Source organism: Vitis riparia, chromosome 8 (assembly GCF_004353265.1).
Source record: "Vitis riparia cultivar Riparia Gloire de Montpellier isolate 1030 chromosome 8, EGFV_Vit.rip_1.0, whole genome shotgun sequence".
NCBI lineage: Eukaryota > Viridiplantae > Streptophyta > Magnoliopsida > Vitales > Vitaceae > Vitis > Vitis riparia.
In genome coordinates, this window is record NC_048438.1 from 10,902,848 (window position 1) to 10,930,396 (window position 27,549).

At 37.7% G+C, this 27,549-nt stretch overlaps 3 protein-coding genes and 1 long non-coding RNA gene across 4 annotated transcripts; 1 reads left to right on the top strand and 3 right to left on the bottom strand.

The window, feature by feature from the left end:
• Positions 1 to 56: 56 nt before the first annotated feature.
• On the bottom strand, positions 57 to 6,982 carry LOC117920349 (vacuolar-sorting receptor 1-like). The gene is made up of 12 exons (XM_034837816.1): positions 6,259 to 6,982; positions 4,973 to 5,665; positions 3,920 to 4,008; positions 3,738 to 3,807; positions 3,568 to 3,651; positions 2,523 to 2,599; positions 2,330 to 2,411; positions 2,072 to 2,154; positions 1,878 to 1,944; positions 1,287 to 1,415; positions 787 to 893; positions 57 to 457 (listed from the first exon to the last, which is right to left on the bottom strand). The coding sequence occupies exons 1-12, from the start codon at positions 6,551 to 6,553 to the stop codon at positions 359 to 361; spliced, it is 1,875 nt and encodes a 624-aa protein (XP_034693707.1). The 5' UTR covers positions 6,554 to 6,982; the 3' UTR covers positions 57 to 358.
• A 1,654-nt stretch (positions 6,983 to 8,636) lies between these two features.
• Positions 8,637 to 9,588, bottom strand: LOC117920980. The gene is made up of 2 exons (XR_004652282.1): positions 9,159 to 9,588; positions 8,637 to 9,064 (listed from the first exon to the last, which is right to left on the bottom strand). It is a non-coding gene; the product is annotated as an uncharacterized LOC117920980 (long non-coding RNA).
• A 466-nt stretch (positions 9,589 to 10,054) lies between these two features.
• On the bottom strand, positions 10,055 to 23,742 carry LOC117920335 (transmembrane protein 87B-like). Its single transcript, XM_034837794.1, has 5 exons — positions 23,480 to 23,742; positions 14,798 to 15,731; positions 14,390 to 14,485; positions 14,015 to 14,151; positions 10,055 to 10,449 (listed from the first exon to the last, which is right to left on the bottom strand). The coding sequence occupies exons 1-5, from the start codon at positions 23,704 to 23,706 to the stop codon at positions 10,278 to 10,280; spliced, it is 1,566 nt and encodes a 521-aa protein (XP_034693685.1). The 5' UTR covers positions 23,707 to 23,742; the 3' UTR covers positions 10,055 to 10,277.
• Positions 23,743 to 25,789: 2,047 nt separating this feature from the next.
• Positions 25,790 to 26,918, top strand: LOC117921028. Its single transcript, XM_034838780.1, has 2 exons — positions 25,790 to 26,046; positions 26,145 to 26,918. Exons 1-2 carry the CDS (start codon positions 25,891 to 25,893, stop codon positions 26,685 to 26,687), a joined length of 699 nt encoding a protein of 232 aa, XP_034694671.1. The 5' UTR covers positions 25,790 to 25,890; the 3' UTR covers positions 26,688 to 26,918.
• Positions 26,919 to 27,549: the final 631 nt, after the last annotated feature.

Here is a 27,549-nt window from a genome sequence, read left to right on the forward strand (position 1 = left end):
CATTAAAAATTCCGCATTGGGACCACGGATCAACCAAAAGAGAAACACATCGTAAGTGGGAAAAATTTTGTAGCTTTATGGAAGTATGCTAGCTAATTAAGATTCAAATATACATTAAGGTGTAGGATAAACAAATGTCTCACATGAAACAACAGTGAAAAAAGTAATATGTGGATGCAAGAAGTCATAGACTTCCCCCACAAAATGCAAGTGTAATTCCTACATGACAAAAGCCACCAGCTTCTGTTTTAACATCTCCACAGATGATGAAAAATATGTGGGGAGAGGATCTTCGGACATGGGCATGTCTCTCCTCTTCTCCTCTTTTTCATCTACCTCCATCCGCCACTCCAATTGTCTAAATGTCCCCATGGGGAACATGATTTGGAATCTCTCCTTGATTATCCAAAGGCATGTACTGTGCCATGATTGCCCTAATCTCAGAATCCATGTATCTCTGCAACAGCAAAAGGAAGTTGTCATTAACACAATCATATTGATCCTATTTCCATATAGCAATTACAGGCCTGTACCACATTAATCTAGGTATCTATGCATTACACATCTCACTCAGTAGTTACGTTTTTAAGATTTTTGTTGATAAATACTAATCAGTCTTAAGTATCAAAGTCTACCTTGCCTTAATTATATTTATATTTATTTAAGTAGGATTCAGTAAATGTCAACCAGAATGAACTAGGATAATAAACCAATAGTTAAAATCTGATCCATAAATCCCATGCATGCACGCCTATTGTGTAAGAATGTCAGAAAACATCAGCATACCCGGATTCTGTACTTGTACAGGGCATATCCTCCAACTCCAGCTGCTGCCAATCCAAGAATGATGACCCAAATAAAGCTCCAGCTAACCTCTGTTTTAACATGTTTACCTGCATATATTCCCAGATGGAGGAAATCAGCAGCAGTGCCCAATATAATCAGAAACTAAGAACCAGGTGCTAAGCCTCAAAAGGAAATCCAATAATTATCAATAATGGAGAACATCACAGAGCTTATATACCAAATAAATCCCAAATTCCGAGTTTATATGTGATGCACGGTCCAGCATAAATCAGTTTAAGTAGGCAGGTTGTTATGGTGCTATCCCTCTAGATCATGGAGCAAAATGAACCTAAATGCTCACTAGCACAGACTCAAATGCATACTCAGTGTGGTTTAGATACTTGGGTTTTATGTTGGTGAATTGGACAGTTTATTATTTCTTTCTCACTAGGATCCTTACATCGAAAAAGGAAAGCAGAAGCATTCAGAAAAATACTCACTTATACAGGCGTCATGTTCTCGCATGTACAATAAATTGCCACTGCAGCTGCACTCATAACTTCCCCAGGTATTCTTGCATTTGCACTCTGGACAATTGCAGGCAACCTTGTCCTTGCATTCGTTCACATCTATAAAACAGTAAACATTGATAATGCATAGAACCATCAGTCAGTATGAATGTCAAAGGAGAATTGGTTATGAATGAAGAGATGAAAAATGCATCTAGCGTTAATTCATCGACAAAGATGGTTCCATAATGAAGGCAGGAAATCCAGATTTCTGAAATCATATGCATGCATCCACATCTATAACAATGAACATTAATATGCATTGAACCATCTGTCAGTATGAATCGGTTATGAATGAAGAGATGAAACAACAATTATAAAATGCATCTAGCGTTGATTCATTGACAGAGGTGGTTACATAGTGAAGGCAGGAAATCCAGATTTCTGAACTTATATAAATATATATGGCATGACTATAGATAATTAGCCAGGAACCTAAAATGAATGGGTATGCCTGAACAAGCCCAATTATCCTTGTGTAATGCTGTAGTTCAGAGACACCAAGAAGAGCAAATGCAGTACCTTCACAAGTTTTGACTCCATCTCCCTTGAATCCCTGTGGGCATTGGCAACCTTTTGAATTGTCATCCTGAAAAATCAATTGAAGAACCACTTAAATTAAAACCAAGAAAATGTAATAGAATGATCATTATCATGAGAAGAGAGTATTATGAGAGAGGGAGAAATCTAGAACACATAGAAATTGGAACACTTACAACACAAGCAGAGTATGTGCTGCCACCTTTGGTTTCCTTCCAACAGCCTCCATTGTTGATTTCACAGCGTAAAGCTCCTGAAGCTGTTCAAACAATACATGCTCAAACATGAGGTCAATAAAACTATATAAATTCATGTAAAAGTCAAATGGCCAGTTCTAATAATATTGGAGAGACAATTGCTAAACATATGGATCTATTATAGAAATACATCATGAGGATTAATTTAAGCCTGTAATCCATAAATAGAACACTCACCTTCACAATTAGTATAACCATCACCAGTAAACTTGACACCTTGCACAATAGGACATTCACACACTCTGCCCCGAAATGTGTCCTATAACAAAATTATTTGATCAGAAGAACACCATAACAGAGAACCATTGAATCCCAAAAGAAGACATGCAGAGAACACATAACAGGAAACAGGCAAAAGACATAAAAGTACCTTGCATGCAGTAATATTAGCAGCCTTATCCTGCCAGCATCCACCATTATTTTCCAAACACTCATTTGTCTCTACCTCTGTAGAGAACAGTTAACAGAAGAAGATGAATACTGATTCCACAAGGGTGTGTACTCATTTGCTTCATACCACAATTTATTTCCTAAATAATATAATATACACTAGACCATGATCAATGTCACATAACCCAACCTCATTATGTAAACTATTTCCAGCAAAACACATCTAGCCGAAGTAAAAAGCATGGTTCATTCATTGTAGATCAATCATGAAATGCTAACAGGGCTGTAAGAAAGAAATTTAAGCTTTAAATATTTTTCATAAGTTACCAAAATAAACCACCCCCATCCCCTCTCACAAGGAATTAATGTAATTTAGTGGATGAAGAAAAAGTCTAGTGCAACTAGCAATTGGCTTTTACTTAGGTTTTCAACCATTAAAAAAGATGCACATGACAATTCTTCTTCACTAAATATACCGATATTGCACCAAATAAGCATATGAATGTAAGATAATAGACACAACAGCATCAAACTCATTCTTAATTATGACATCACTAAAGCCAGGCTTCAGTAATAAGTTTATGCCAAGATGGTTGCATCAACAATCATAACAGAGACAGGGTCATGTTCAGGAAAATTAAAAAAATAATAATAATCTGAATAAAATTGAATTGGGCTTTGCTAAATATCCTCGGAAGTGAGAAAACAAGATTCAAGATTATAGACAGTAATGAATCAACAAGATTCTGATCAAGTGAAATTGCATGCATGTCAGCAGGAGCATTTTAGTTCCTCTAAATATAAACAAAAAAATTGACAATTTTAGAAAGTAATAAATTGACCAAGGTTAAAAGCGAGTTCATTCCTGTGCGTTCACCCAAATATGGGGAGATGGGAGCTTGCTTTGTGGTGTGATATGACATGCTATGACGGACATTAATTTGGCAATTGCCAAAAATTGCAGACAAAAAAACAAATATAGGAGCCAAAGTGCAGTTCGATGGGCAAGGCTTATGAATAATTACCGTCACTAAGACAAATGGTTGGTTCAGTGGTCTCTTGGAAACCGGCACAAATGGCCTTGAGAACTGCTCCTTTGTCCAGCTTACCTGAAACCAAGCAGCAGTAAAGGTTACGGAAACAGCCCAAGGAGCTGGCTAGCAACTGAAATTCTTCTATAAATACTGCCACAAACCTCTGTACTGTCTATTGTTTATTACAAGTGTGGGCAATATAGTCACATCCCCACGGGAGCCTTTGCCAATCTGAAGCCAAAACTCAAAGAAAATGGAAAATCACAAACAATAAAATACAAGCAAGCAGCAAAATCTGGGAAGACAATATACAAGAGTATTAGTCATAGATAGTCTCTTTCACCTGTGCATCCTGTTCAGCTTTAAGAACTGGATTATCCACATCTGCCTCAGGGTCTCCAATACATTGGTCCATCTTCTTGACATCAACACCTTTTAAGCATATCACAAGAGACAAAATAAATTGACTACCAATGTATAATCTGCAAATCCAAGAATGTATACTTGATGACAAACAATCAGGCTAATGCCCAATGAACATTTTGAGGTATTTCATTCAACATTCCTGAAACTACAAGATTGATTGTACCCATTTTCCTTAAGTTTATATTTATAGTGAATAAAAAGTAAAAATGATGAGACTGAAGGTTGAACCTAGAAAAGAGCAATTGTACATTCATCAACAAGGGAAAAAAAAACGTCAGATAGCTAAAAAGAAAGAGGGGGGGGGGGGGGGGGGGGGGGGGTGGGAACAAATAATGAGTGAGCAGAAAACCCACCCTAGACAACATAATGACATTAACATTTGAATGACCCATTTTGTGGAATTCCGGCCACAACATTAGACAGTCCAGATTGGTAAGAGGTGGCTCACAGTGGCACATTCAGGATTCAAATATTATTTTATGTGACAATTACATCAGAATTCAGCAATTAAACAGATAAGTGACCATAAAAACTCAAAAAATCACAGGTGGTGTCTAGTGAGAAGTTCTGCAAACTTTTCAGAGATAAATTAAAAAGTTCGAGAATGATTATGGAGCAGCCTGTAAGCCAAAACAACTAAAAAAAATAAAAATCAATTCATAAATAAAATAAACAAAAACATCAACACAAGCATCCATACATTGACGCCCTGCCAATTACAGAAAATAAAGTAACTTTCAATCGGTAATCAGGGAACCACTCAAATTGTCAGAATCCTGCAAGCTTCACACAATGCAATATAATTGTGCATACATGTATCACAATAAACTTGGAAATTATATAAGAATTCTGAAAACTCTAAAAGGTCAGCCACAACTTTACGCTAAATTACACAATGCAACAATATGAATAAATGAATAAATAAATGGAACAAAGATAAAATCATAAATTGCCCTATTTTTAACCTTACCAAGAGACAGGATAACTTGATCTGCACACTCTTTAGAATACTTCTTATCTTTCATTGGACAACGAATTGCAAAATCAGTAACGTAGTCCCACCAAAGCCAAGGCTTTCCACTTTCGTTGGCCACTTTAAAAAAGCAAGCTTGGCGCAAATTTTGAACCACAACATCCTTCCCATCATACCCTCTACTGAAGTCCTGCTCAGGATCCGGGGCACAGTATCTCCCATGGTTGATGCACTGAGACTTGCACTGCTTGCTCAAAATAAAAGCGTCTGGGCAATACCAAGTTATATAATGTGGGGTGAACTGAGTATACCCTTTCCGCTCAAATATCTGAGCAGCTCCTTTAAAGTTCTTAACAAACTCAATCTGGCTCTCACACTTCGGCCCACACTCATCATTGCTATTTGTCCAGAATTCATACTCAACCCGCTCGTCCGGATGTGGAAGAGACTCCCTCCAATCAAGATTTATGTTAACCATGTCCCCCTTAGATAGAGCATTCTTGATACTGTCCCCAAAAGATTTGCTAATAAGTGCTGAGGGAATTGTTATGTTCTGAAGATAATCAGCATGTGCATTCTCCTCTTCAGGTGTGTCCATGGTGATCAAAGGTTCAATCTTGTCATCTGCGACTAAAATAGCAGCTGCTCCTGCATTCTGAGCATTCCATGCCTTCAAGGTGAAGAAACAATCTGCAAAACCACCAATCTCAAAAATAAGAATGCACTTCACCAGTAGACCAGAACAATATAAAGACACATTGGAAAACCATTGCATGCAAGTCTCCCTTCAAAACTCTTTCAGCTGCCTTAGGAATATTTGGTTTAAGGAGTGACCAGTATTTGCATTTTCTTTTACACCAAGCAGAAAATAATCCCAAATCACGAAAATGAAATATCAGAAGAAAAGCACATAAACAAATTAGTATAGACAAATTTTCACAAATAAAATCCATTTGCAAAGATCGAATACCACTCAAGATTTTAACTTAAGCTCCTTAGAAACATGTTCACCAATTAAAAACATCAAAGAACAAAAGTTGAGATTCTCTATTCAAGCAAACAAATCTCAGTTCTGCAAAGTTAGGGAATTCACACAACATACAAAGACAACAAATTCGTCTGGAACAACATAACCAAAAGAATTTGCAGTAGTGGTCATTAAAATAAGATAAACTCACACCCGCCGACAGCAATATATGAACCTTTTCCAGACAAGTTGCCTTACAAGCTTAAAAGAAAAAACTAATTCTAATCGAGAAATGGAAAAGTAATGAAAAGGTCACCTCCACGATCGGCAAGAAGAAAGGTGGGTAACCCTCCAGGCTTCGATTTGAAGGAAATCTCGACATCCTCGAAGCCCTTGCAAGCCTTTTGATTGGCTTTGGGATAAACCACAGTCCCAACCATGGTTCCTCCATACTGAGGAACTCCAAAATTCCCAATTGCACATTCATACACGTCCTTCAATGACTCCGGAGAAGTCACTCTCAAGCTGTTCTTCTCCACCACAAACCTCCCCACGCACGACCCCCATAACACAAACCATACGCACACTAAAAGCCCTAACTTTTCCCTCATTTTCCCGCAGATTCTCCCCCAAAGAGAAGAATCAAGATCAACCAAATCAATTTACTTGGCTCTCCCCAAAAATCGAGTAATAATTAAATGAACCCAAATTCGATGAAATTGAACCAAACCCTCTCGTAAAAACAGGATGTACACAAACCCGGAACAAAAATTAAAGATTAAGCACAAACCCTTAAGGGTCTTCAGCAGAAGAGATTGGGTTTGGGTGTAAGGAAGAAAAGAATCCCAAGGAAAACAAAGGAGGCTTCCAAGGAGAACAAAGTGATCTAATCAGTTCTAACTTCTAACTGTTTTCCAAACAGGATTCTATTCCGAGAAAATCACTTCGCCTAATCGTTATACACTCATAAAGAGAAGCTCATGTACGACCCGTATCCTTGAACTAATAGGAGATCTGAACCGCCATCAATGGAGGCTTAAGAAAAGGGTTCAATCCACGCTGTATTGTGTTTGATCGCGACATGATCAATTTCTCGCGTTAATTTGCTTCCCTCATTGCATGCCTTTCGACGGCCCAGATTTTCCCCGGCCCACAGATTGGCTTTAGTGGTGGGCCACACTTGAGTTTGCTTCGCATTTAAGTTACGTGTCGTGAGGGTTGAGCCCCTTGATTGGTGTGGCTCAGAGAGAGTAGCGTGGAGCCGAGTGTAGAGGAATAATAAAAAACGTGAACATTGTGATAACCATCAGACAGATAAAACCCTTGATTAACAAATATTTTATTTGTCAGACGTGTCTCACGCAAAAAGACACGTGGAAAATACGACAAGAGTTTGTGGTATTGGGCCGAACAAGCCCATTTAACTGACACCATTGGATTGGGGCCCAGTTGGGGGTTGATTCCATTTTTTGACCCACATGGCAAGGTCGATAAAAACGAGGTGAGATACAAGATACAAGTTGAGAACGAAACGCTGCGTTTAGACGTGGAGCCGACAATCTCATTGACCATGGACATCCAAGGGGCCTAAATATCATCAAGCAGCCAGGGATCATATATTTTTCCGTAACTAAAAGTTAAATTGTTAGTCTAACATGATATGATATACATAATTGATCTTGGACTTTTTGAATTAAATTAGTCGCTTAACAAATCCTTCATATACATATGCTTCATGTTTTTTTATTTTTCATTTTGGCCTCTTTCAACTCCAATGGTCGCTATCAACTCCAAGATTACAATTTCTCCGGTAGCTTGAACAAAAATATAAGGCAAATAATATTATCCGAAATAAAAGAAATTATTATCTAAGTATTTGTTTTTTTTAAATTAAAAAATCAAAATATTTAACTTTTTTTATTTAATTAAAAATAAATATCAATAAATACAACTAAACTAAACTTATTATTAATAAGTTTAATTTAGTTGTATTTATTGATATTAATAAATTACTTTTAATTAAATAAAAAAACTTTAATATTTTAAAATTTTTTAATCTAATAAAAAAACATTGGATAATAAGATTATCAATTTATCAATAAATGAATATTTATTAATTTAGAAAAGTATTTTATTCAAGAGTTTTAAAAAAGAGATATCCAAACCTTAATATTGAATTTAAAAAATAAAAATTATAAAAAATTACAAAATATTATATTATGAATTTTTTATGTTTACTATTTTTTTTAATGTATTTTTACAATTATTAATTTATATTTACTTAACCCTTAAGGATTCTTAAATAAAATATTATCTGACTTTATTAATTTAGCACACTACCTAAAGGGGACCATAAGATTCTATTTTTTTAATGAGATTATTAATTTATATGTATTTGAAAGAAAATAAAAAAGAAAAAAATAAAAATAATATGGATTTAAAATTAATATTAGAATTTATAACTAATTTTAATTATTTTTTCTTGTTTATTTTATAGTTTTCATAAGAAAACTAAACATGAAAAATAATTTTTTTTTCTCTCTTTCATCGGTACTTCATCTCAAACCAAACACGACAGCTGAAAAAGTCATGCCTCTGATCAATTTAAATTAGGAAGCCTCCAAATCAACGGAAGAGATTGAGAGGATATGGTCCTATGGATAAATAATTGGGAATTAGCCCAGGAAGCAGGTATGGGAAGCAAGCTTTTGTAAAACCGATTCAAATTTCTTGGGTAACAGACTGCTGAAACGGAAGCATCAAAAGCTAAGAGAAACTGCAAAACCCAACAATATCAACTATTTGTTGATCAGATTTCGTCTTCAAAAAAAAAAAAAAAAACCCTGAAAGATAAATAAAACCCCACATGAATTCGACCTCCCAAATCAAGTCTCAAAGCAATGAAGAATGATCAGTGGAAATGACAATGGTGATGGTGGCGGCAGTCAAATCCGAAGCACTGCATCAGAGAATAACCGGCCGCGGAGACGCATCTCCCTATTCCTCTAAAGATAGAGGACACCACCAAGCATGGCCAGCAACAGCACAGCAAGAGGAGACCATGCTCATCATCATCGTGGTGGTGGTGGTGGTGGTGATGACCCATCACTTTCTTCAACCTTCTGACAAACACAACACAAACCCTTATCTTGGATGAATCTTTGCTGTTATCTAAGAGAACAAATATTTTCAGAAAAGGAAAGTTAATGGGCTCACCTTCACCCAGGATTTCTTCAGGAGCCCTTGTTTTATCTTCTCTTCTGCAACTATCAACCACCCTGAAGCAAAACTGGGTCCTTGTCTGGGAGAGAAGCAGAGATTTGGTGGAAATCCAGAATCCGGAGGAAGATTAGGAGAAAAGTGCGTTGGCTTTGCTGTCATAATCTTGGTGTGGGTCCTTTTCATTTATTCACTCGAGGACAAACATGCTGTCTTAACTATTAAGGTTTTTGTTTTTTGTTTTTTGTTTTTGTTTTTTTTTTATAATTTTTACTTTAGATTATTTTTAAGTTTTAATAAAGTGATATGACAATGACACGTATCGGCCGACGAAGGGTGCTTTTGAAATTGTGAAAGTTTTTGAAAAGAACAGGGAGAATCTTCCAAAATCATAAAACTTCATATATGAATAAATAGAAATAAAAATAGAAAAAGAGATAAAATCTAAAAAAAAATTATTAATAGCATGAAGTATGAAATCACATCTTACTCAATAAAAGCAATAATGTGTATTTGTTTATGGAAAACTTGTTGAGATGATTCAAGAACTTCATGATCTATGTGAAGGAAACATCTTGGAGTGGAAATCTTGGGAGAGCAGGATTCGATTCACTTGTAATTTACTATATATTGGTAAAGAGTAAAGAAAGAAGGGGATTACAACATGGGTTGTTGAGCCCCTGTGATGATAGATTGATAGGTAAGAAGGAACCAAAAGAGTATCAAAGAAGAAAGACGAAAAATGAAGTGGGTAGAGAGGAAAAGTTGGTGAAGAAAAGAAATTGTGAAATGAGACGACCGGGTGATCTCCCTAAGGAGAAGTTAATCCATGATCACTTATCTCTATGATCACAGGATGGAGTATGGACAGGTAAAGAAAAACACAAGAAAGATTTGTGAGAAGTGAAGGTAGATTGGAAGAAACTAGGACCTATATAACAACATTATAAATCTTACTAATGTTACAGTCATACTTTCATTTGAGCGTTACATGGCTTTAGCAGGAGCCCTATACATGTATATTAATTTGTATAAGAGAAACTACAGGCAAATCCTTAGATAAGCAACCAAGCTTTGTGTATTGGGAATTCCTGTCACAAGAGACGGATTAATCATTTACTCTTGCTTATCCTCCTCAAGATCATCTCCAAGCCCGAGTACATGATCTGTTGCAGTTGATGCCATCCTTTCCTTTCTTTCCACCATGTCTGGTATGTTTGCCACGCTGCTTGTCAGTGAAACACCCTCCTCGTCGAAGTCTGATCCTGTCTCCTCAGAGTATGCATATCTAAAAAACCCGACATCAAATTAATTGGCATAATATATGATATCCTTGGTTCATCTTAAAAAGCTAGCAGAGTAACATAACACTAGAGAAATCTAGCTCCAGGAGGCTATTCTACTTGACTCCCTATGCTTATATTTGAAGCATAGGATAATTAATAGCCATTGAATATTCCCATCATTAGTGCACATGAAAGTTATATAATTAATCACCAAGTAACAATAGCATGCTACCATTATATTAATAGGACAGAGATAAAGCTTTTAGTGCACTCCAAGTCCAAATTATAGTTTCCATCAAGATGAATGAAGCCTGTAAGGTTTTCATTCACATTCATAATAAGAAAGCAACAGTTATTTCGTTTTTACCTTCATTACAATTGCACAAATAATATGCCAGTGAAGAAAAAAATTGAAAACCTGCTTGCTGGAAAAGTATATGTAAATTTTTAAAAATGACGGATGCTATTGTTGTTAGAATAAAAAATCAAGGGGAAGCGTAAACTCAGACTTTTGTCTGTAGTGTTACATAGATTTAACCCATTGAAACTTTAGGGGATTTTTGATACATTCCAAAGTTCACTGAAATGAGGTAGACACCGGTCACAGTTTAGGGGGTGGTATGTGTAATCTCACAAAAGTTGATACCAGGGTACCAACTTGGCTATTTCTTAGACTGATATATAGCTAAACAGAACCATGGCCCATGGGTCCCTTCATTTGAGATTACAAGCTATTGTAGAGGACTCTTTTGAAAAATGGTGATGGAAAAGAGAAAAGCTATTCCATTTTTATGATAGGTGAATGCATGTTTGATGTAGGACAACCCTAGGATGGTTGCCTACACTCAAGGGTAGGTGGGCTAGGGTTTTATTTTTAGGGTGTAAGGAGAGGAACAAGGAATAAACTTTATGGTAGAGAAAATTATAGGATAAGAAATAGAGAGAAAGAAGAAACAATGAAGAAAAGATGGAAAACCTTAGAGTCTCACTAAGGCCTTCTAGGAGTCTCACCTAGAGAAAATCAATGGAGTCTCACCATTGAGGGTTGCAACCTTGCAATGAAAGAAAGTATAATATTATTCATCAAAATTCATTCCTTTGATTTACATTGATTAGCCTATTTATAGGCTTCTCTAAGAAATCCAAAGTCTACTAGGACTCTAATAACCTATTATGATTCTAATTCTAATTATAACATCCAAAGTCTACTAGGACTCTAATAACCTATCATGACTCAAATTCTAATTATATTATAACTCAATTAGCTAATCCTAATTAGACTCCAACAAATATTAATCCTAATTTAATTCCAAGTAATAATAATCATACTTTAATTACAACTAATACTAATTCCTTTTCTTGATATATATCTTGAATATTCATCCTCATCAATTCCCCCTGACTTGAAAAAAACTCGACCTCGAGTTTTAGTGATTTTCCACGATCAATTGAAATTCCGAGCAATGCCTTCCACCCTTTCTTTCTTCGTCGTCTCTTTCCCATGGTAAGACAAGATCTCAAGATCTCTTGAACTTGTTCAATTTCATGCAAGACAAATACTGGACTTCGAAAAACTTTTTGATGTTGTACAACAAGTTGATAATTCTCAAAATAATTATGTGTCCTCAACAAACTTGTGGAAAGTTGTTTCCCACACTCTTCTTGTAAATTGTTTTGTGGAAGAATAAGATTCTTGAATTCCCTATATTCAAAAGAAATTTCAGCAGATTCTTCATGTTTGCCACCACTCACGATAATGTTTGGCCTTAGGAAGTTAAACATCGATTCTTCTGAAACTTCTTCAACTTCTTTGAGCTCTTCTATTGGTTGATCTAAGATTAGTTTCATCACTTCTTGCTTTCTAGATTCATCATTGATGATTTCTTCATCCTTTCTAGTAACTTCGACTTGCTTTTTAATAAAAATATTTGATGGCTCTTCTAGTTTCAAGGGTGCTACTTTTTCCTCTGGTTGCTTATGTGGTGGAATTTCCTTCATTGGACGAAGGATCTTCTTTCGCCCATTGCGCACAAGTGTGTAAGTGTTCTCATAGCCATCATGTTGGACCCTTTCATAAAAAAGCCATGGTCTTCCAAGCATAATATGGGCAACTTTCATTGGCAAAACATCACACCATGCTGATAACTCAAAATTATTACTGAAATTAAACGTCACTAGACAACGAGAACTCACCAAAATAGATGCGCCATTTACCCATGCTATTTGATAGGGATTTGGATGATCTTTTGTCTTTAGATTAAGCTTCTCAACAAGCTCCTCTGAAGCTAGATTGGAACAACTACCTCCATCAATAATTAAAGTACATAGTCTCCCTTGACAAGCAACACGAGTTTGGAAGATGCTAGTATGTCGCCAATCCTCCTCTTCATTTAGCCTTGGTATGTTCACGTTGTAGCCTTCAACCATGTTTGCATACGTTGCTCCACTCCTCAATTACATATGCCTTCATGCTAAGAATTTTCGCTCTGATACCAAAATTGATGTAGGACAACCCTAGGATGGTTGCCTACACTCAAGGGTAGGTGGGCTAAGGTTTTATTTTTAGGGTGTAAGGAGAGGAACAAGGAATAAACTTTATGGTAGAGAAAATTATAGGATAAGAAATAGAGAGAAAGAAGAAACAATGAAGAAAAGATGGAAAACCTTAGAGTCTCACCTAGAGAAAATCAATGGAGTCTCACCATTGAGGGTTGCAACCTTGCAATGAAAGAAAGTATAATATTATTCATCAAAATTCATTCCTTTGATTTACATTGATTAGCCTATTTATAGGCTTCTCTAAGAAATCCAAAGTCTACTAGGACTCTAATAACCTATTATGATTCTAATTCTAATTATAACATCTAAAGTCTACTAGGACTCTAATAACCTATCATGACTCAAATTCTAATTATATTATAACTCAATTAGCTAATCCTAATTAGACTCTAACAAATATTAATCCTAATTTAATTCCAAGTAATAATAATCCTACTTTAATTACAACTAATACTAATTCCCTTTCTTGATATATATCTTGAATATTCATCCTCATCAATGTTCCACCTATATTTTTTTTTTTTTTTATAAGTAAAGGATATGCATTAAAAAGGCAAAACGCCACAAAGCATACAGGAAGTATACAAGGCAGCTTAGGCCTCAAAAAACAAAAACAAAGAATCACCTCCCTTTAAGTGGAAGCTGTCCACTCTAAGAAGCCTATAAGGGAGAACGCCTCCTCACCTACATACAATTTGGCCCAACTCCACAAATTACAAACAAAAAAATTCTTTAACTTTTGAATGTTCCACCTATATTTGTAGATTAAACGATGAGCAAAGCCATGGGATATGGGATGGGTTCTCAAAACTAACCAGTTACGAAGTGCCAACAAATGTTGTTTAAGTTTTAGGTTCACAAAATGTGTAAGATAAATTATCTTATTGCAAACAGCAGGCCCTACCTAAACTTTTAAATCAATAGTGGGGCAAAATCACCACCCAAGAAGCAAGGGGAGGAAGTAGTAGAAATCAAAAAACAATTAAAGGGCAAGGTCACAGAGTGTACCTAGTTGGGTTGCGAGTAGGAGCCCAAAGAATACATATGACAATCAAGAGCGCAAATGAAAGCAGATTCCAGAAAGCTGGAATAATCCAGGCAATTTCCCAAGGCTCACTTGATGGGTCACTTGCATTGAAGTATAGCTGAACCAACAGAAGTTAGAGGAGCTTGAATTAGAAGTATCAATTGGAATAATATTTACCTACACCACTGTTTTTTTTTTTCATAAGCTAAGAAAATTTTCATTTTATTTAGTATTATTCTCCTAAAATTAACCTCCTATAATAATCAACTTAGACACCATTGCCAGTGTTGTCAAGGGTCATGGAATTAATGATTCCCCAGAAGTTATTTTTGAACAGAACAAGGGGGAAAAACTACCTCATAACCTATCCATGCAATAGAGAGCACCACAGAAACTGCAAGTGAATTAGTAAACTTTCGATAGAGCTCAAGTTTAGCCATGCTTCTCCGCATCTGCATTTTAAATAGACAGAAATGGAACAGAAGATAATCATTTTGAAGGTTGCAACAAGTAAAATTGAGGTATAATTCATAATGATTCAAGAATGACCATAGAAAATTATTGAATCAAGTGGTCCATATGGTAGGTACACTACACATTTTTGTTATGATATAACTGATGTCTATAGTTATTGTAACATGTTATTAATTAAATTAATCTATCATATATTACATACAATAACCGAAAACAACTTAAACAAATTCTAGGGTCCATATTGAGACAGTAACAAAACCAGAAAAAGGAGGCTGAAACAGAAAGGTTACCTGAAGTTTCTCTAAAGTTATAGATAATGAGGAGAAAATCCAAAGAATAAAGCAGGCATCCAAGAAAGTGACTGGAAGCACTAAAATTAACTTTGTTTTATCAGAAAAGTCATTTATGCTCCTCAAATGTTCAACGAGTCCAAGTGCCTCTGAAGCAACAAAATATATCAAACCAAGAAGAAGAACTTTTGAGGTTATACCACCAAGTGTTGGTCTCACCACGCCATAGCCCATTGAAACAACCAAAAGGAGAAGGCGAGACACAGTTTTCTTAACAGCGGTAAAGCTTACTGCCCACAATGTAACACCCACTGGTCTGCTTCCAGTAGAATTAAAATTCGCATATTCAAAATACCAGAGAGCCACTTCACACATCCCAAGAGCAATTACTGCAGAGATATGGTAGTGCAACTGTATAATATCTTTCCAGAACTTGACAAACCTTAGAAACCAGACTAGGCCAAGAGCAAGGTAAGCTAATGACATGAAGCCAAAGAAAGTCATTAAAGGAGCCATCTTTCCAGGTAAATAACCTTCTGGGTTCCTCCATATAGTTCTTCCTTTAATAATTGTGCCCTTAAGTTGTGGATCACAAATCATAAAATAAAGATAGTACATTCCGGTACTATTTATATCAACAGATAGAGGAGACATATTGACCACTTCATTTTTTCCTTCAAAGAAGGTTTTAATGCGTTTTGGCCACCCAGGGTTGTCTGGGTTGTTTTGGATAATAACCTCTCCGACCTTGCAGGATATATCCTTGGAAAGAATTGGGGTGCAACATATGGCATCATGTTTGTTAAGGGAAGCTCCAATCTTCTTGCTGTCCTTTATCTCAAGTATTATGGCTTCCACCAATCCAGTATTCTGCTGCATTTCATTCACCTTGTTAGTTGACTCTTTTGTCCTCACAAAGGTGACAGAATCAAACCTGAAATTCCATCAATGAGGGAGACATCCATCATTAAATTTGTCCAAGCATTATGAGATTCAGCGTATTAAGTAGGAAACAGTTAGTGCTCTTTGACTAGTGCAAAACAAAAGGTACCCATGCTTAATGTCAATCAAATCCAACAATAGAATCATCAAGTTATTCTGGTTGAGTAAAGTTGGCAAAAAGAAAAAATAATAACTGAATACTTAACTTCTCACCTGTCAGATCTTGACCAAGAGTAGCAAGGAGTGGAGAGAGAATGCAAGAGAGAGAGAGAGTGAGAGAGGGCGAGAGAGAATGCGACGGCGAGTGCGAGGGCGACGAGGGGGAGGAGAGCTCGGCGCCGCGGAACAGAAGAAAGGAGTGCAGCTTCTCAGTGGAATCCAAGGAGTTCGAGGTTGTTGTGGAGGGGCGAAGAGGAAAAATCCAAGGCTATATTGTGGAGAAGAAGGGAGGGGTGGCCTCATGGGTCCGATTGGGTTCGGATAGCATAGGGTTTTTCTTAGAAGGGTTGAATCTCTGTATTAAGGACGAGAATGAAGCAAGTTGGGGAAGGGAATGGAAGGAGCAGGGGAGAACGTATGCTATGATACGAGGGATGAACAAAGCGGGGGGGTTTATAAGGCTAGGGGTTTCCGATATAGAGGGGAAGAGGTTCTGCATCTTCATCCCGAGAGGTAGAAGGGATAAAAGGGGGTGGACGACCATGGCGGAGAAGCTTCATCAGATGGTAGGGTCTTTCGGCAAAAAACCAAATAATCAGAAAGAAAAGGTTATGGAGAAGGCCGGTGGGGGAAGCTCGTTTGCAGCAATGGTGAAACGATCAATGTCGGGTACCCCAAATGCAGTCGCAGTAAAGGTGAAAAGGGGGGATTCCATAGGACTTCTACAAAAATTGAATCATTGTGCTGTGGCGAGGTGGAAAGATAGGTCAGGGGGAGAAGATGACCTTGCGAGGTGGGGGCAAATCTGGGCAAAGTCGTGGAATCTCAAAGGCAGTCTAGGGCTGGCTAAGCTGGATAAGGAAAGAGTGCTGCTAGAATTTGAAAAATTGGAGGAGGTCAGACGCGTTGTTTCCTTTGGGCAATGTGCGATGGAAGGAAGCCAGGTAAGGCTGGAATATTGGAATCCAAGGAGTGGATGTTGGGCAGAGGAGGAAGAGAAAAAAGAAGCCTGGGTGAGGTTAGTTGGGCTTCCAATCTCGTTTTGGAGCCCAGAGATTTTGAAGAAAGTGGGGGATGAATGTGGAGGATTCATCGCAGTCGATGAACAGACGAAGCTGATGAGGGAACTCCAATGGGCCAGAATCTTGGTGAGACTGAAAGGAGATCTTAGACCTAGTGTTCTGGAGATCGAAACGGAGGAGGAGACTTACGTGGTGTCGTTATGGTGGGAGTGTTGGCCGGTGATAAGGAGAAAACGCAGAAACGAAGTTAGCCCTGAGGTTAGGGGTGAGGAGATGTCACGCGCGGGGCAGCGAGTGACGAAAGAGTGGGTGAGCGTGAGGCCCGAGGTGCAGAACCTGCCTGTCGATGGGATGGCTGTGCAGGGGATGGGGACGGGTCGGGTTGAGATCAGCCCTGATCTGAGTCCGACATTAAGGACCTGGGCTTCTAATGGAAAATCTGCAAGTCCATGTGAGGGCCCAAAGTCGAGCGGGCCCATGGACTTAAAAAGGAAAGGAGTGGCTGTAAGTGACCCAGAGGCAGGCCCGTCACGTAGAGCGGAAGATGTGGGCTGCCACGCTTTAGGCCCAGCTTCGTTGTCAGTCCGTTTGCTAAATGAAGGCCCAAGCGGATCAAAGGCCTGCTCCCAACAGCCCAATCCAGAAGGTAATAGTAAGGAGGACCCAAAATCGTCAGTAGCCCAAGAGGTGGTGGACTCCCTGCTGCAGCGTCTCGTCCCTTGTCATATTCCTGCACCTGAGCCCTTTGTTGCGAGAGAATCTGACGACACAAGGAAGCTTCATGGTGGGGTCAAGTTGACAGAGACGGATAGGGCGCTCGAAGAGGAAGCAATGAGGTATGGAATGGGGCCTAGTTTGAGGGGGAAAAGGGTGTTAGGGGACTCTCATCTCAATTCTTTTATTTTTGATCGGACTCCGGAGGGGGAGTTTTTCGATCATTCTGGGGATTTGGGCGAGGCAATGCGGGCTGATAAGTCAATGTGGCTTACAGTGTATGAAGATAGTAATGAAAGGATGAATGGATGCAAGGAATTGGAATTATCCAAAAACAGTAACGATAAAGGCAGGGGGATGGATGGGGGTGGGGACATACATGATGGTCAAGTTGAGGGAAGGGAGCTGGAGGGCAAATGGGATGAGAGTGGCTTGGCGAGGTTCAGCCAATTTTTGGGATTCCCCACGGAGGGACTGGAGAAGGAAATACTGAATTTTTTGACCAAAATCAGAAAAAGACGGGAGAATATTCATAGCAAAGAGCTACTGGAAAAGTCTAAATTTGAAAGGGAGCTAAGAAGATTGGAATGCTCCATAAATTATGAGGGGGGGATGAAACAGAAAGGCTCGGTTCAGGGCAAAGGGCGTCAAATTGTGATTGTCCAATGAAGGTGAAAATTCTGAGCTGGAATGTGAGGGGTGCAAATGATAGTTCCAAAAGAAAAGTGATAAAGACGTTTTTAAGAAATCAGAGGGTGGACCTAATTTGCATTCAGGAGACAAAAATGCAAATTATGACGGATAGCATAGCGAGAAGTTTAGGCTCTGGGAGATTCCTAGACTGGAAAGCTGTAAATGCGGAGGGGGCTTCGGGAGGAATTTTTATATGTTGGGATAAGAGGACTTTGGACATTATAGATTGGGAGGAGGGTCAGTTTACGTTATCTTGTAGATTCCGGAACGTAGAAAATGGAATTGTCTGGGCGTTTACAGGAGTTTATGGCCCGTTCTCTAAAATGGAAAGAAATGCGTTATGGGAGGAGTTTGGGGCAATTAGAGGGCTGTGGGAAGACCCCTGGTGTATAGGGGGGGATTTCAATATTACTTTGTTTCCAAGGGAAAGGAGCAGACAAAGGAGAATTAGTGCAGCAATGAGGAAATTTGCTGAAACTGTGAATGACCTTGGGCTGGTGGATCTTCCTCTTCAGGGGGAGAATGTACGTGGAAGGGGGCCAGAATAATCAGACCTGGGCGCGTTTGGACAGGTTTCTGGTGTCTCCGTGCTGGTTAGATCAATTCAGTGGGATAAATCAATGGAGACTGCCCCGCCCGGTGTCTGATCACTTCCCAATATTGTTAGTGGGGGGTGGGATAAGACGTGGGCCGACTCCATTCAGATTCGAAAATATGTGGCTTAAGGCTGAGGGCTTTAAAGAGTTGGTGCGTAGCTGGTGGCAAGGAATAGATGTAAGGGGCAGTGCTAGTTACAAGTTGGCTACTAAGATGAAGGAAATAAAAAAGAAGCTGAAAGTCTGGAATAGGGAAGTTTTCGGTAAGCTGGAGAGCAACAAATCTGAAGCATTGCAGCAGGTGGATTTCTGGGATAGGGAGGAAGAGGAGAGAGTTCTGACTGTGGAGGAAACAGAGCTGAAGAAAGAAGCTAAGGAAAACTACAGAAAATGGGTGATGATGGAGGAAACCCACTGGAGACAGCTTTCAAGGGAAATATGGCTGAAGGAGGGGGATAGAAACACGGGGTTCTTTCATCGTATGGCAAGTGCTCACCGTAGGAATAATTCTCTGGAGAGAATTAAGATCAATGGGGAATGGCTGCTAGAGGAGCAGGAAATTAGGGAAGGAATAGCTAATGCGTTTAAAAATTTTCTCTCAGAAGATAAGGGGTGGAAGGCGGATATTGGAGGAATTCAGCTTGAACAGATCAGCCTTCAAGAGGCTGAGAATCTGGAGAGGCCATTTTTAGAAGATGAAATCCATGCGGCCCTGATGGAGATGAATGGGGATAAAGCCCCTGGCCCGGATGGCTTTACTCTGGCCTTTTGGCAAAGCTGTTGGGAGTTTATCAAGGAGGAGATTATAGAAATGTTCAAGGAGTTCTACGAGCATAGCTCTTTCCTCAAGAGCCTTAACAACACTTTTTTGGTGTTGATTCCCAAGAAAAGTGGGGCTGAGGACCTTGGAGATTTTAGACCCATTAGTCTTCTGGGGGGGTTGTACAAATTACTGGCTAAAGTGTTAGCTAACAGGCTGAAGATAGTGGTTGGAAAGGTGGTCTCTACCTCCCAGAATGCTTTTGTGAGGGGAAGACAAATACTAGACGCCTCCTTAATTGCAAATGAAGTGATAGACTCGTGGCAGAAACGTAAAGAAAAGGGTCTTATATGTAAGCTGGATATAGAAAAAGCTTATGATAGTATCAACTGGAAATTTCTGCTGAAGGTGTTGCAAAAAATGGGCTTTGGGCCTAAGTGGGTGGGGTGGATGTGGAGTTGCATATCCTCAGCCAAATTTTCAGTGCTGGTTAATGGTGTGCCTGCAGGTTTCTTTCCTAGCTCTAAAGGTCTTAGACAAGGAGATCCCCTGTCTCCTTATCTCTTTGTGATGGGGATGGAAGTGTTAGATGTTCTTATAAGGAGAGCTGTGGAGGGGGGCTTCTTATCAGGGTGTATTATAAGGGGTGGCAGTGAGCCTTCGCTGAGTATCTCTCACTTGTTTTTTGCTGATGATACAATCATATTCTGTGAGGCCAGGAAGGAGCATCTAACCCATTTGAGTTGGATTTTATTCTGGTTTGAAGCGGCGTCAGGCCTAAGGATTAATCTAGCCAAGAGTGAAATCATTCCAGTTGGGGAAGTGGTGGAGATGGAGGAGTTGGCTGTTGAGCTAGGTTGCAGGGTGGGGTCTTTACCGTCTCAGTACTTGGGTCTTCCCTTAGGGGCTCCTAATAAAGCGCCTTATATGTGGGATGGGGTGGAAGAGAGAGTTAGGAGGAGATTAGCTCTTTGGAAACGGCAATATATTTCTAAAGGAGGAAGAGTCACTTTAATAAAGAGCACTTTGGCTAGTATGCCAATCTACCAAATGTCTATCTTCAGAATGCCCAAGATTGTTGCTAGAAGATTGGAGAAAGTGCAAAGGAACTTCTTGTGGGGAGGGGGAAATTTGGAGGGGAAAATTCACTTGGTAAAATGGGAGGTGGTATGCACAGATAAGGAGAAAGGTGGGCTAGGCCTTAGGAAGCTAGCTTTGTTGAACAAAGCTTTGCTTGGCAAGTGGATATGGAGATTTGCTTGTGACAAAGATAATCTTTGGAAACAAGTGATCAAGGTGAAATATGGGCAGGAGGATTTTGGGTGGAGGCCAAAGAAGGCTAATGGGGCAGTGGGAGTAGGGGTTTGGAAAGAGATTTGGAAAGAAGCTGATTGGTGTTGGAATAACATGACATTCAGAGCAGGGAAAGGCAACATGATCAGATTTTGGACAGATGTGTGGTGTACAGAGTCAGCGCTATCCCAATGCTTTCCTCATCTCTTTGGGATGACGGCTCAAAGGAATGCAACGGTTGAGGAAATGTGGGATCAGAATTCGGGACAAGGAAATTGGAATCTGAATTTTTGCGGGATTTCAATGATTGGGAGATGGAGGTGGTTGGGGATTTTCTACATATATTGAGGGTCACAAGCCCTCTTTGGAGGAAGATTCAGTCCTGTGGAGGAAAGGAAAAGAGGTCAGTTTAGGGTCAAGGAAGCTTATAGCTTGTTGGCGAGGTCTGTTGATACAGAGTTTCCTCTAGGAGCATTTGGGTGGCAAGGGTGCCATCTAAAGTTGCTTTTTTTGCATGGGAGGCGACATGGGGGAAGGTGCTCACTTTGGACAGACTTCAAAGAAGAGGGTTTCAAATTCCAAATCGGTGCTTCATGTGTGGATGCGAGGAAGAAAGTGTAAATCATATCCTTATACATTGTACAGTAGTTAGAGCTCTATGGGATATTGTTTTTGGTTTAGTTGATGTGAAATGGGTTTTTCCAGAAAGTGTAAAGGAGGTCTTAGCTAGCTGGAGGGGCTCGTTTGTGGGAAAGAAAAGGAAAAGATTTGGGACGCCATTCCGTTGTGTATTTTTGGACGGTGTGGAAGGAGAGGAATAGATTAGCTTTTAGGGGAGGTGTGTTGAATGTGCAGAAATTAAAGAATTTTTTTGTTTGTAATCTGTGGAGTTGGGCCAAATTGTATGTAGGTGAGGAGGCGTTCTCCCTTATAGGTTTCCTAGAGTGGATAGCTTCCATTTAAAGGGAGGTGATTTCTTTTGTTGTTGTCTTTTGAGGCCTTAGCTGCCTTGTATACTTCCTGTATACCTTGTGGCGTTGTGCCTTTTGAATGAATATCCTTTACTTATCAAAAAAAAAAAAAAAAAAATAATAACTGAATTACTCAAAGTCTGGCCACAATATGGTAGATGAAGCATGCATATGTGTGAGCCCAACATCCAATAAATGGAACTTTCCATTTACTATGGAGTTGTGATAGAAACATACTGACTGGAATCAGAAATAGCACATATATAGAAAGTTAAATGAGTTGGACTTGTTCTTTGTCCTCCCTTTATTAGTAAGCACTATAGAACAAGTTGGAATTGAGGAATATGAAGCAGCAACTGATAAGGAAGAAAATTCCCCTATGTGTCCACTGTCCCCATTTGTAACATTTTAATGCTGATGAAATAAACATAACACAGAGCAAGAACCCAAATATGAGTGAATTCCATTGATATGGATTTGTATAAATAAAACTATGAAGATTGAAGAGTTCTTTTGAATGTAGAAACCAAGCCTAAAAGTGTTGAACATGTAACTCATCACACTTTTCTTAAGTTCATTAAGATAATATGATGATCTTCAAACTAAACTTCGATTTACTTTCCAAAAGATAACAGGTTTGTTGTCATAAAAAGCCTTCAAGTGCCAAGCAAGCTAAAAGGGCAATGCAACTCTAGATATTAAAACATGATTAAATTTCTTTGGAATTAGGCAAACTGAAAATGCTATAAACAATTCCAAAAATAGCCTCTTTTAAGAAGCATATTAAGTTGGTCAATATTCCTGAACGTGGAATCTCCCACATCCCTGCCCCAAGTCCTTGCTACTTGAGCAAGGCCTCAAAGGCAACAGTCTTGGTTATTTCCAAATTCTGAAGGTTCCATCTAGGTGTCAACTTGGTGAAAACAAGGCAACGTTATAGCAATAATGTGGCAAGCCTTAGTGCCAGTGTCAAAATGGCACACCATAATCTCCAAGAGCAAGTTGTCTTACCCTAACCTAATCCTCGTAAGGATTGAGCCCCGGATGTAGGACTAATCCCATGCAAGGTTTCAGATTTACAGCACACATACAAAACCAAATAATGCCACATTTTTCAGCATAGCGAGATGGAATCTTCAATCAAGCTTCCAACTTTCCTAAAACCATTACTTTCTGAAACAGATAGCAAAGATGATTTTGTCCAACAAAAGCTGGATTTTGTCATGTATCAAGAATTATTAAGCCTTATTACAGCCTTTCCAGTGTAAAGAACGAGTTAGGCAGTGATCAACAAAATTCAAGCTAGAAAGAGAGGGCAAAAGTGTGAAGTTCAGGATCACACATAACAATCCATCCATTTTCAACAATAGCAAGATTCCATCTCAATCTCTCAGCCATTGGAAACAGAAATTTCAGTATTCACCGAAGAATTGCGTCATCCACCACCCAGTCCAACTCAGTGAATTGAATCTAGCAATTCAAACAAATAAACACGAAAATGAAGAACAAAAACAAATGAGACCAAGAATTACCTAATAAAGGACTTCCCCTTGTTGGTTTTGTCTTTGGACTTGGGTTGAGAAGCGTAAAGACCCTCACTTCCTCCATGGAAGAAGAAGGAATCGGACTGAGTAGTAAAAGGCTCGTTTCTGTACTCATGAATTGAAGCACCTGCGTGTATGATGGAGTTGAATGCAAGCACAAACCCCAAACAAAACCCTAGCAACCATTTCTCACTAAATCTTCTTCTCTGTTGCATCTCCTCTTTCTCAGAGGAAAAGGGTAAGGGAAATGACTTAAAAGTTAAATATCAGAACCATGAACTTGACATCGGACCTGATTCATTACCAACCCAAAACGGCGTCGTTCTACTCGGCTGCCTTGTTATCACAGGATTGGCTGGCTTTTTAATTAGGAAGTTGGTTGAACCATATTTTTTTCCAGGGTTACTTAACTTCCCCTATTTTCTACACCTTTATGTCATAATTAAACGTGAAAAAAATTTATAAAAATAAATTTAATTTTAATTATAATTGATTTTTTTTCCATATTTTATATAATAAATTCAAATATATATATAAAAAAAATCAATTTCTTTTTTTTTTTTTTTCAAGAATCAAATATAAGTTAAATTTATTATAGAAAGATAAAAAAATTATATATATATATATATAATAATAATAAAAGTGATTATAACTATTATTTTCTTTTTTGGAATAAATAATGTTAAATAACGTGTATATAAAACATAGAATATAAATATGGGAAAAGTGTTTTTTATACATCCATATGAAAAAAAAAAAAAAAAACTCAAATTTATAAAATACAAATTTCAAACTGCTATCTAAAAATAATTAGCATTTCATGTACTTTTTGATCGAAGATAACTTTAATCATTTAGACACTATTTTTTAATTATATAAGTATTATTTTTTACCATCTTAGATACTACTTTTGATCGGTGAGTACAAAATTTAAATTATTTTTAAATAATTTATGGTTTATGATTATTTTTTATATGAGTGAGTGGAAATTTACTTTTCTTTTATTTTTTATTAGAATGATGCATTTCCCATTGAAATATTAAAAAAATGCAAAAAAAAAAATTTAAATTGCTCTTTCTACTAATCATTTCAGTGTATCAATTAGGAGCATAAATAAAGTCGATCAACAAACAAAATCGATCCAATTCAACTAAAACCAATTTAATTGATTTGGTTTTCAACAACTATAAATATCAATTTGGTTTAAGAATTTTGAGAATTAATTTGTTGATCTGATTGATGGTTTCCTTATATTCTAACTAATAAAAACCAAATCAAATTGACATTTTAAAGCTTTAATCCCTTGTAATTTATAATTATTTAAATATTAAATGTGTTTTTTATATTTATTATTATACATAATTTGTCGACACTATTAAAGTAATTCAATATTATTATGATCAAATTATTTTTTAAATGCATTTATTATGTTGTAAGTAAAAAAAAAAAAAAACTTTACAATGAAGTTGGAAAAAACAAATTGAACTTAACATTTAAATTCATTTGTAGCCAATCACTCGATAATTTAAACCGAAACAAATCAATCTTCAACAAGCTTGATCATTTGTTGTTTTCCATCACTAAAAGATCGACTTGATATTAAGTCAAGTCAACCATATTGGTTAGTCCAATCCAACTAAACTCTTATTACAAGATCTTCAACAAGCTTGATTTCTTCCATTTTTCGGTCACTAAAAGATCAATTCGATTCTAAATTAAGTCGACCATATTGGTTAACCCAATCCAACTAGGCTCTATTACAGGATGGAGTACTGTGGCCCAGCATCCAGTATTTAAATCAGAAGTCCCCTCCATGCAGCAACAAACACAGCTCGTTGTATGGTGCTATTCCAACAAAATAGTCACAAACCTTTGGTAGTTATTATTATAATAATGATAATAATAATCAAAATATAAGAATTCATAAGCTTAACCTGTCTAGTTGATGCCAAAGCAAACCAGCTTTTAAAGAAAAGCATGTGCTTAATGCATCACATTTTCTATAATAGCGTCATGTTGTAAAAGCACCTGTTTGGTGTAGTATGCAGTGGCATGAACTCATTGCATGGATAATTAATTTAATTAAACACTAATATTAATTTAAACACAAAAATTAGCATTGATTTAATTAACAGGAATGGCATGAAGAGCTTAATTAAAAGCCTTAGTGGAAACCCCACTCAGCCATTTTTTAATTAATCAAACCCCATATAACCCTAATGCCCATTCCATACTTTCCACCACACTGCAAAGCATGAGTTCACCCTTTTCCTCATGACGTAGAACTCCACTATCATGGCTTCCCATTAAAGGAATTCAGCTGGAGACGGCCTTGAGGAATTAACAGGCTTCATTCTTTGGGAAGAGTTCCTCTTGCATGCGTGCCTGTTGATTGAGAGATGGGAGGGGTTGTTGATTTGAACACCATCCTCGTGCCCTTCAGTCTCTTCCTCACAGTGGGCTACCATGTTTTTCTATGGCACAGCATGAAGAGGAAGCCCTTCCTTACTGCGATTGGAATGGAAACATCGATGAGGAGAGTGTGGTTTCAAAAGGTAAACCTAATTCCTAATTCCTAATTCCTAATTTCATGATCATCCACATGGATCTTCATTACAAATGATTTCCCGAGATGAATTTATGTCTTCTGCAGGGTGGTGTTAGGATGGGGATACTGGCCGTCCAAAGCTTGAGGAACTCTCTACAGGAAACCGTACTGATTGCTTTGACCGCCATTGCCATTAATACAGCATTGGCAGCTTTAATCAACAATGCATACTCTGCTAGCCACAGTCTGATCAGCGGTACATTTTTCGGGTCGCAGTCTGGCCCGATCTTCTATCTGAAGTATGTTTCTGCCTCACTGTTTCTGTTAGCTAGCTTCTTCTGCAGCTCCATGGGAGTTGGGTGCTTGATAGATGCCAGTATCTTAATAAATGCATCGGGCGAGTTCTCGTCTCCTGGATATGCAGAAATGATAATGGAGAGAGGGTTCATGTTCGCCCTGGTAGGCAACAGGATGCTGTACATGGCCTTTCCTTTGCTGTCATGGATGCTCGGTCCGGTGTCCCTGGTGGTGTCCTCGGTAGCATTGGTTTGTGGATTGTATGAGCTTGATTTTGGCAGCAACTGCACAATAAGTAAGAAGCAAAGCCTTCTCTTCATTAAAGAAGATGCAAGGAAATATGAAACTTAAGGTTATTTTTGGATCTGGGGAACAGCTTGAGAAAGAAAAGAAATAGATCATAGGGTGAAGTATTTGGTGCCCTGTGAACTATAGCCTATGTTCCACTTTGATTTTAGCTACTAGAATGATATTGGGCGTGATGTAAAATAGCCTTGGAGCCATTTGGCACCAAAGTTGCCTGGGTTTCCTTCCAACCACTCAACCCTTCTCAATGAACTTGGATCCACTCTGAATCACAAATTTAATTTTTTAACAAAAACTATTTATTTTTTTAAAATAAATAAATAAATTTATTACAAATGGGATATGTACATCTCACACCATAATTCAATATTAACATATTCTATACTAAAAGGATAAAAAAATGATGATAGATAATATATCATGCGATTATCTCATCTCTTATCGTAAATCATATTATATTCAGTCAATCAAATATTATCTTTTAATAATTTTATTTTGTTTGTGTAATTTGGTATTTTGTTGTCAAATCTTATAAATCTTAACTCAAATGACAAATTTCAGGCTTGAAAACACAACTCAGCTAAATTAAATCAAATAGCGGTCGATTTTATTTTATTTTTTTTAAATATTAATAAATTTTGGAATCAAATAAAAAAACTATAACAAGAAAATTTCAACCATATAGCATTTAAAATGGTACGCCAGGATATCCTTTATGTGTGATAATAGCATTAAAAAATTATACAAATCAATATTACAAGATAGTCAACATAGAAAAAGGACCACTAGAATCAAAATATACAATAAATAATAAAATAATTTCTATATAACTTTAGAAACATATAAAATATTTTTTCATATTATAAAAATATATGAAAATTTTAAAATCGTAAACTTGTAAAGTTTA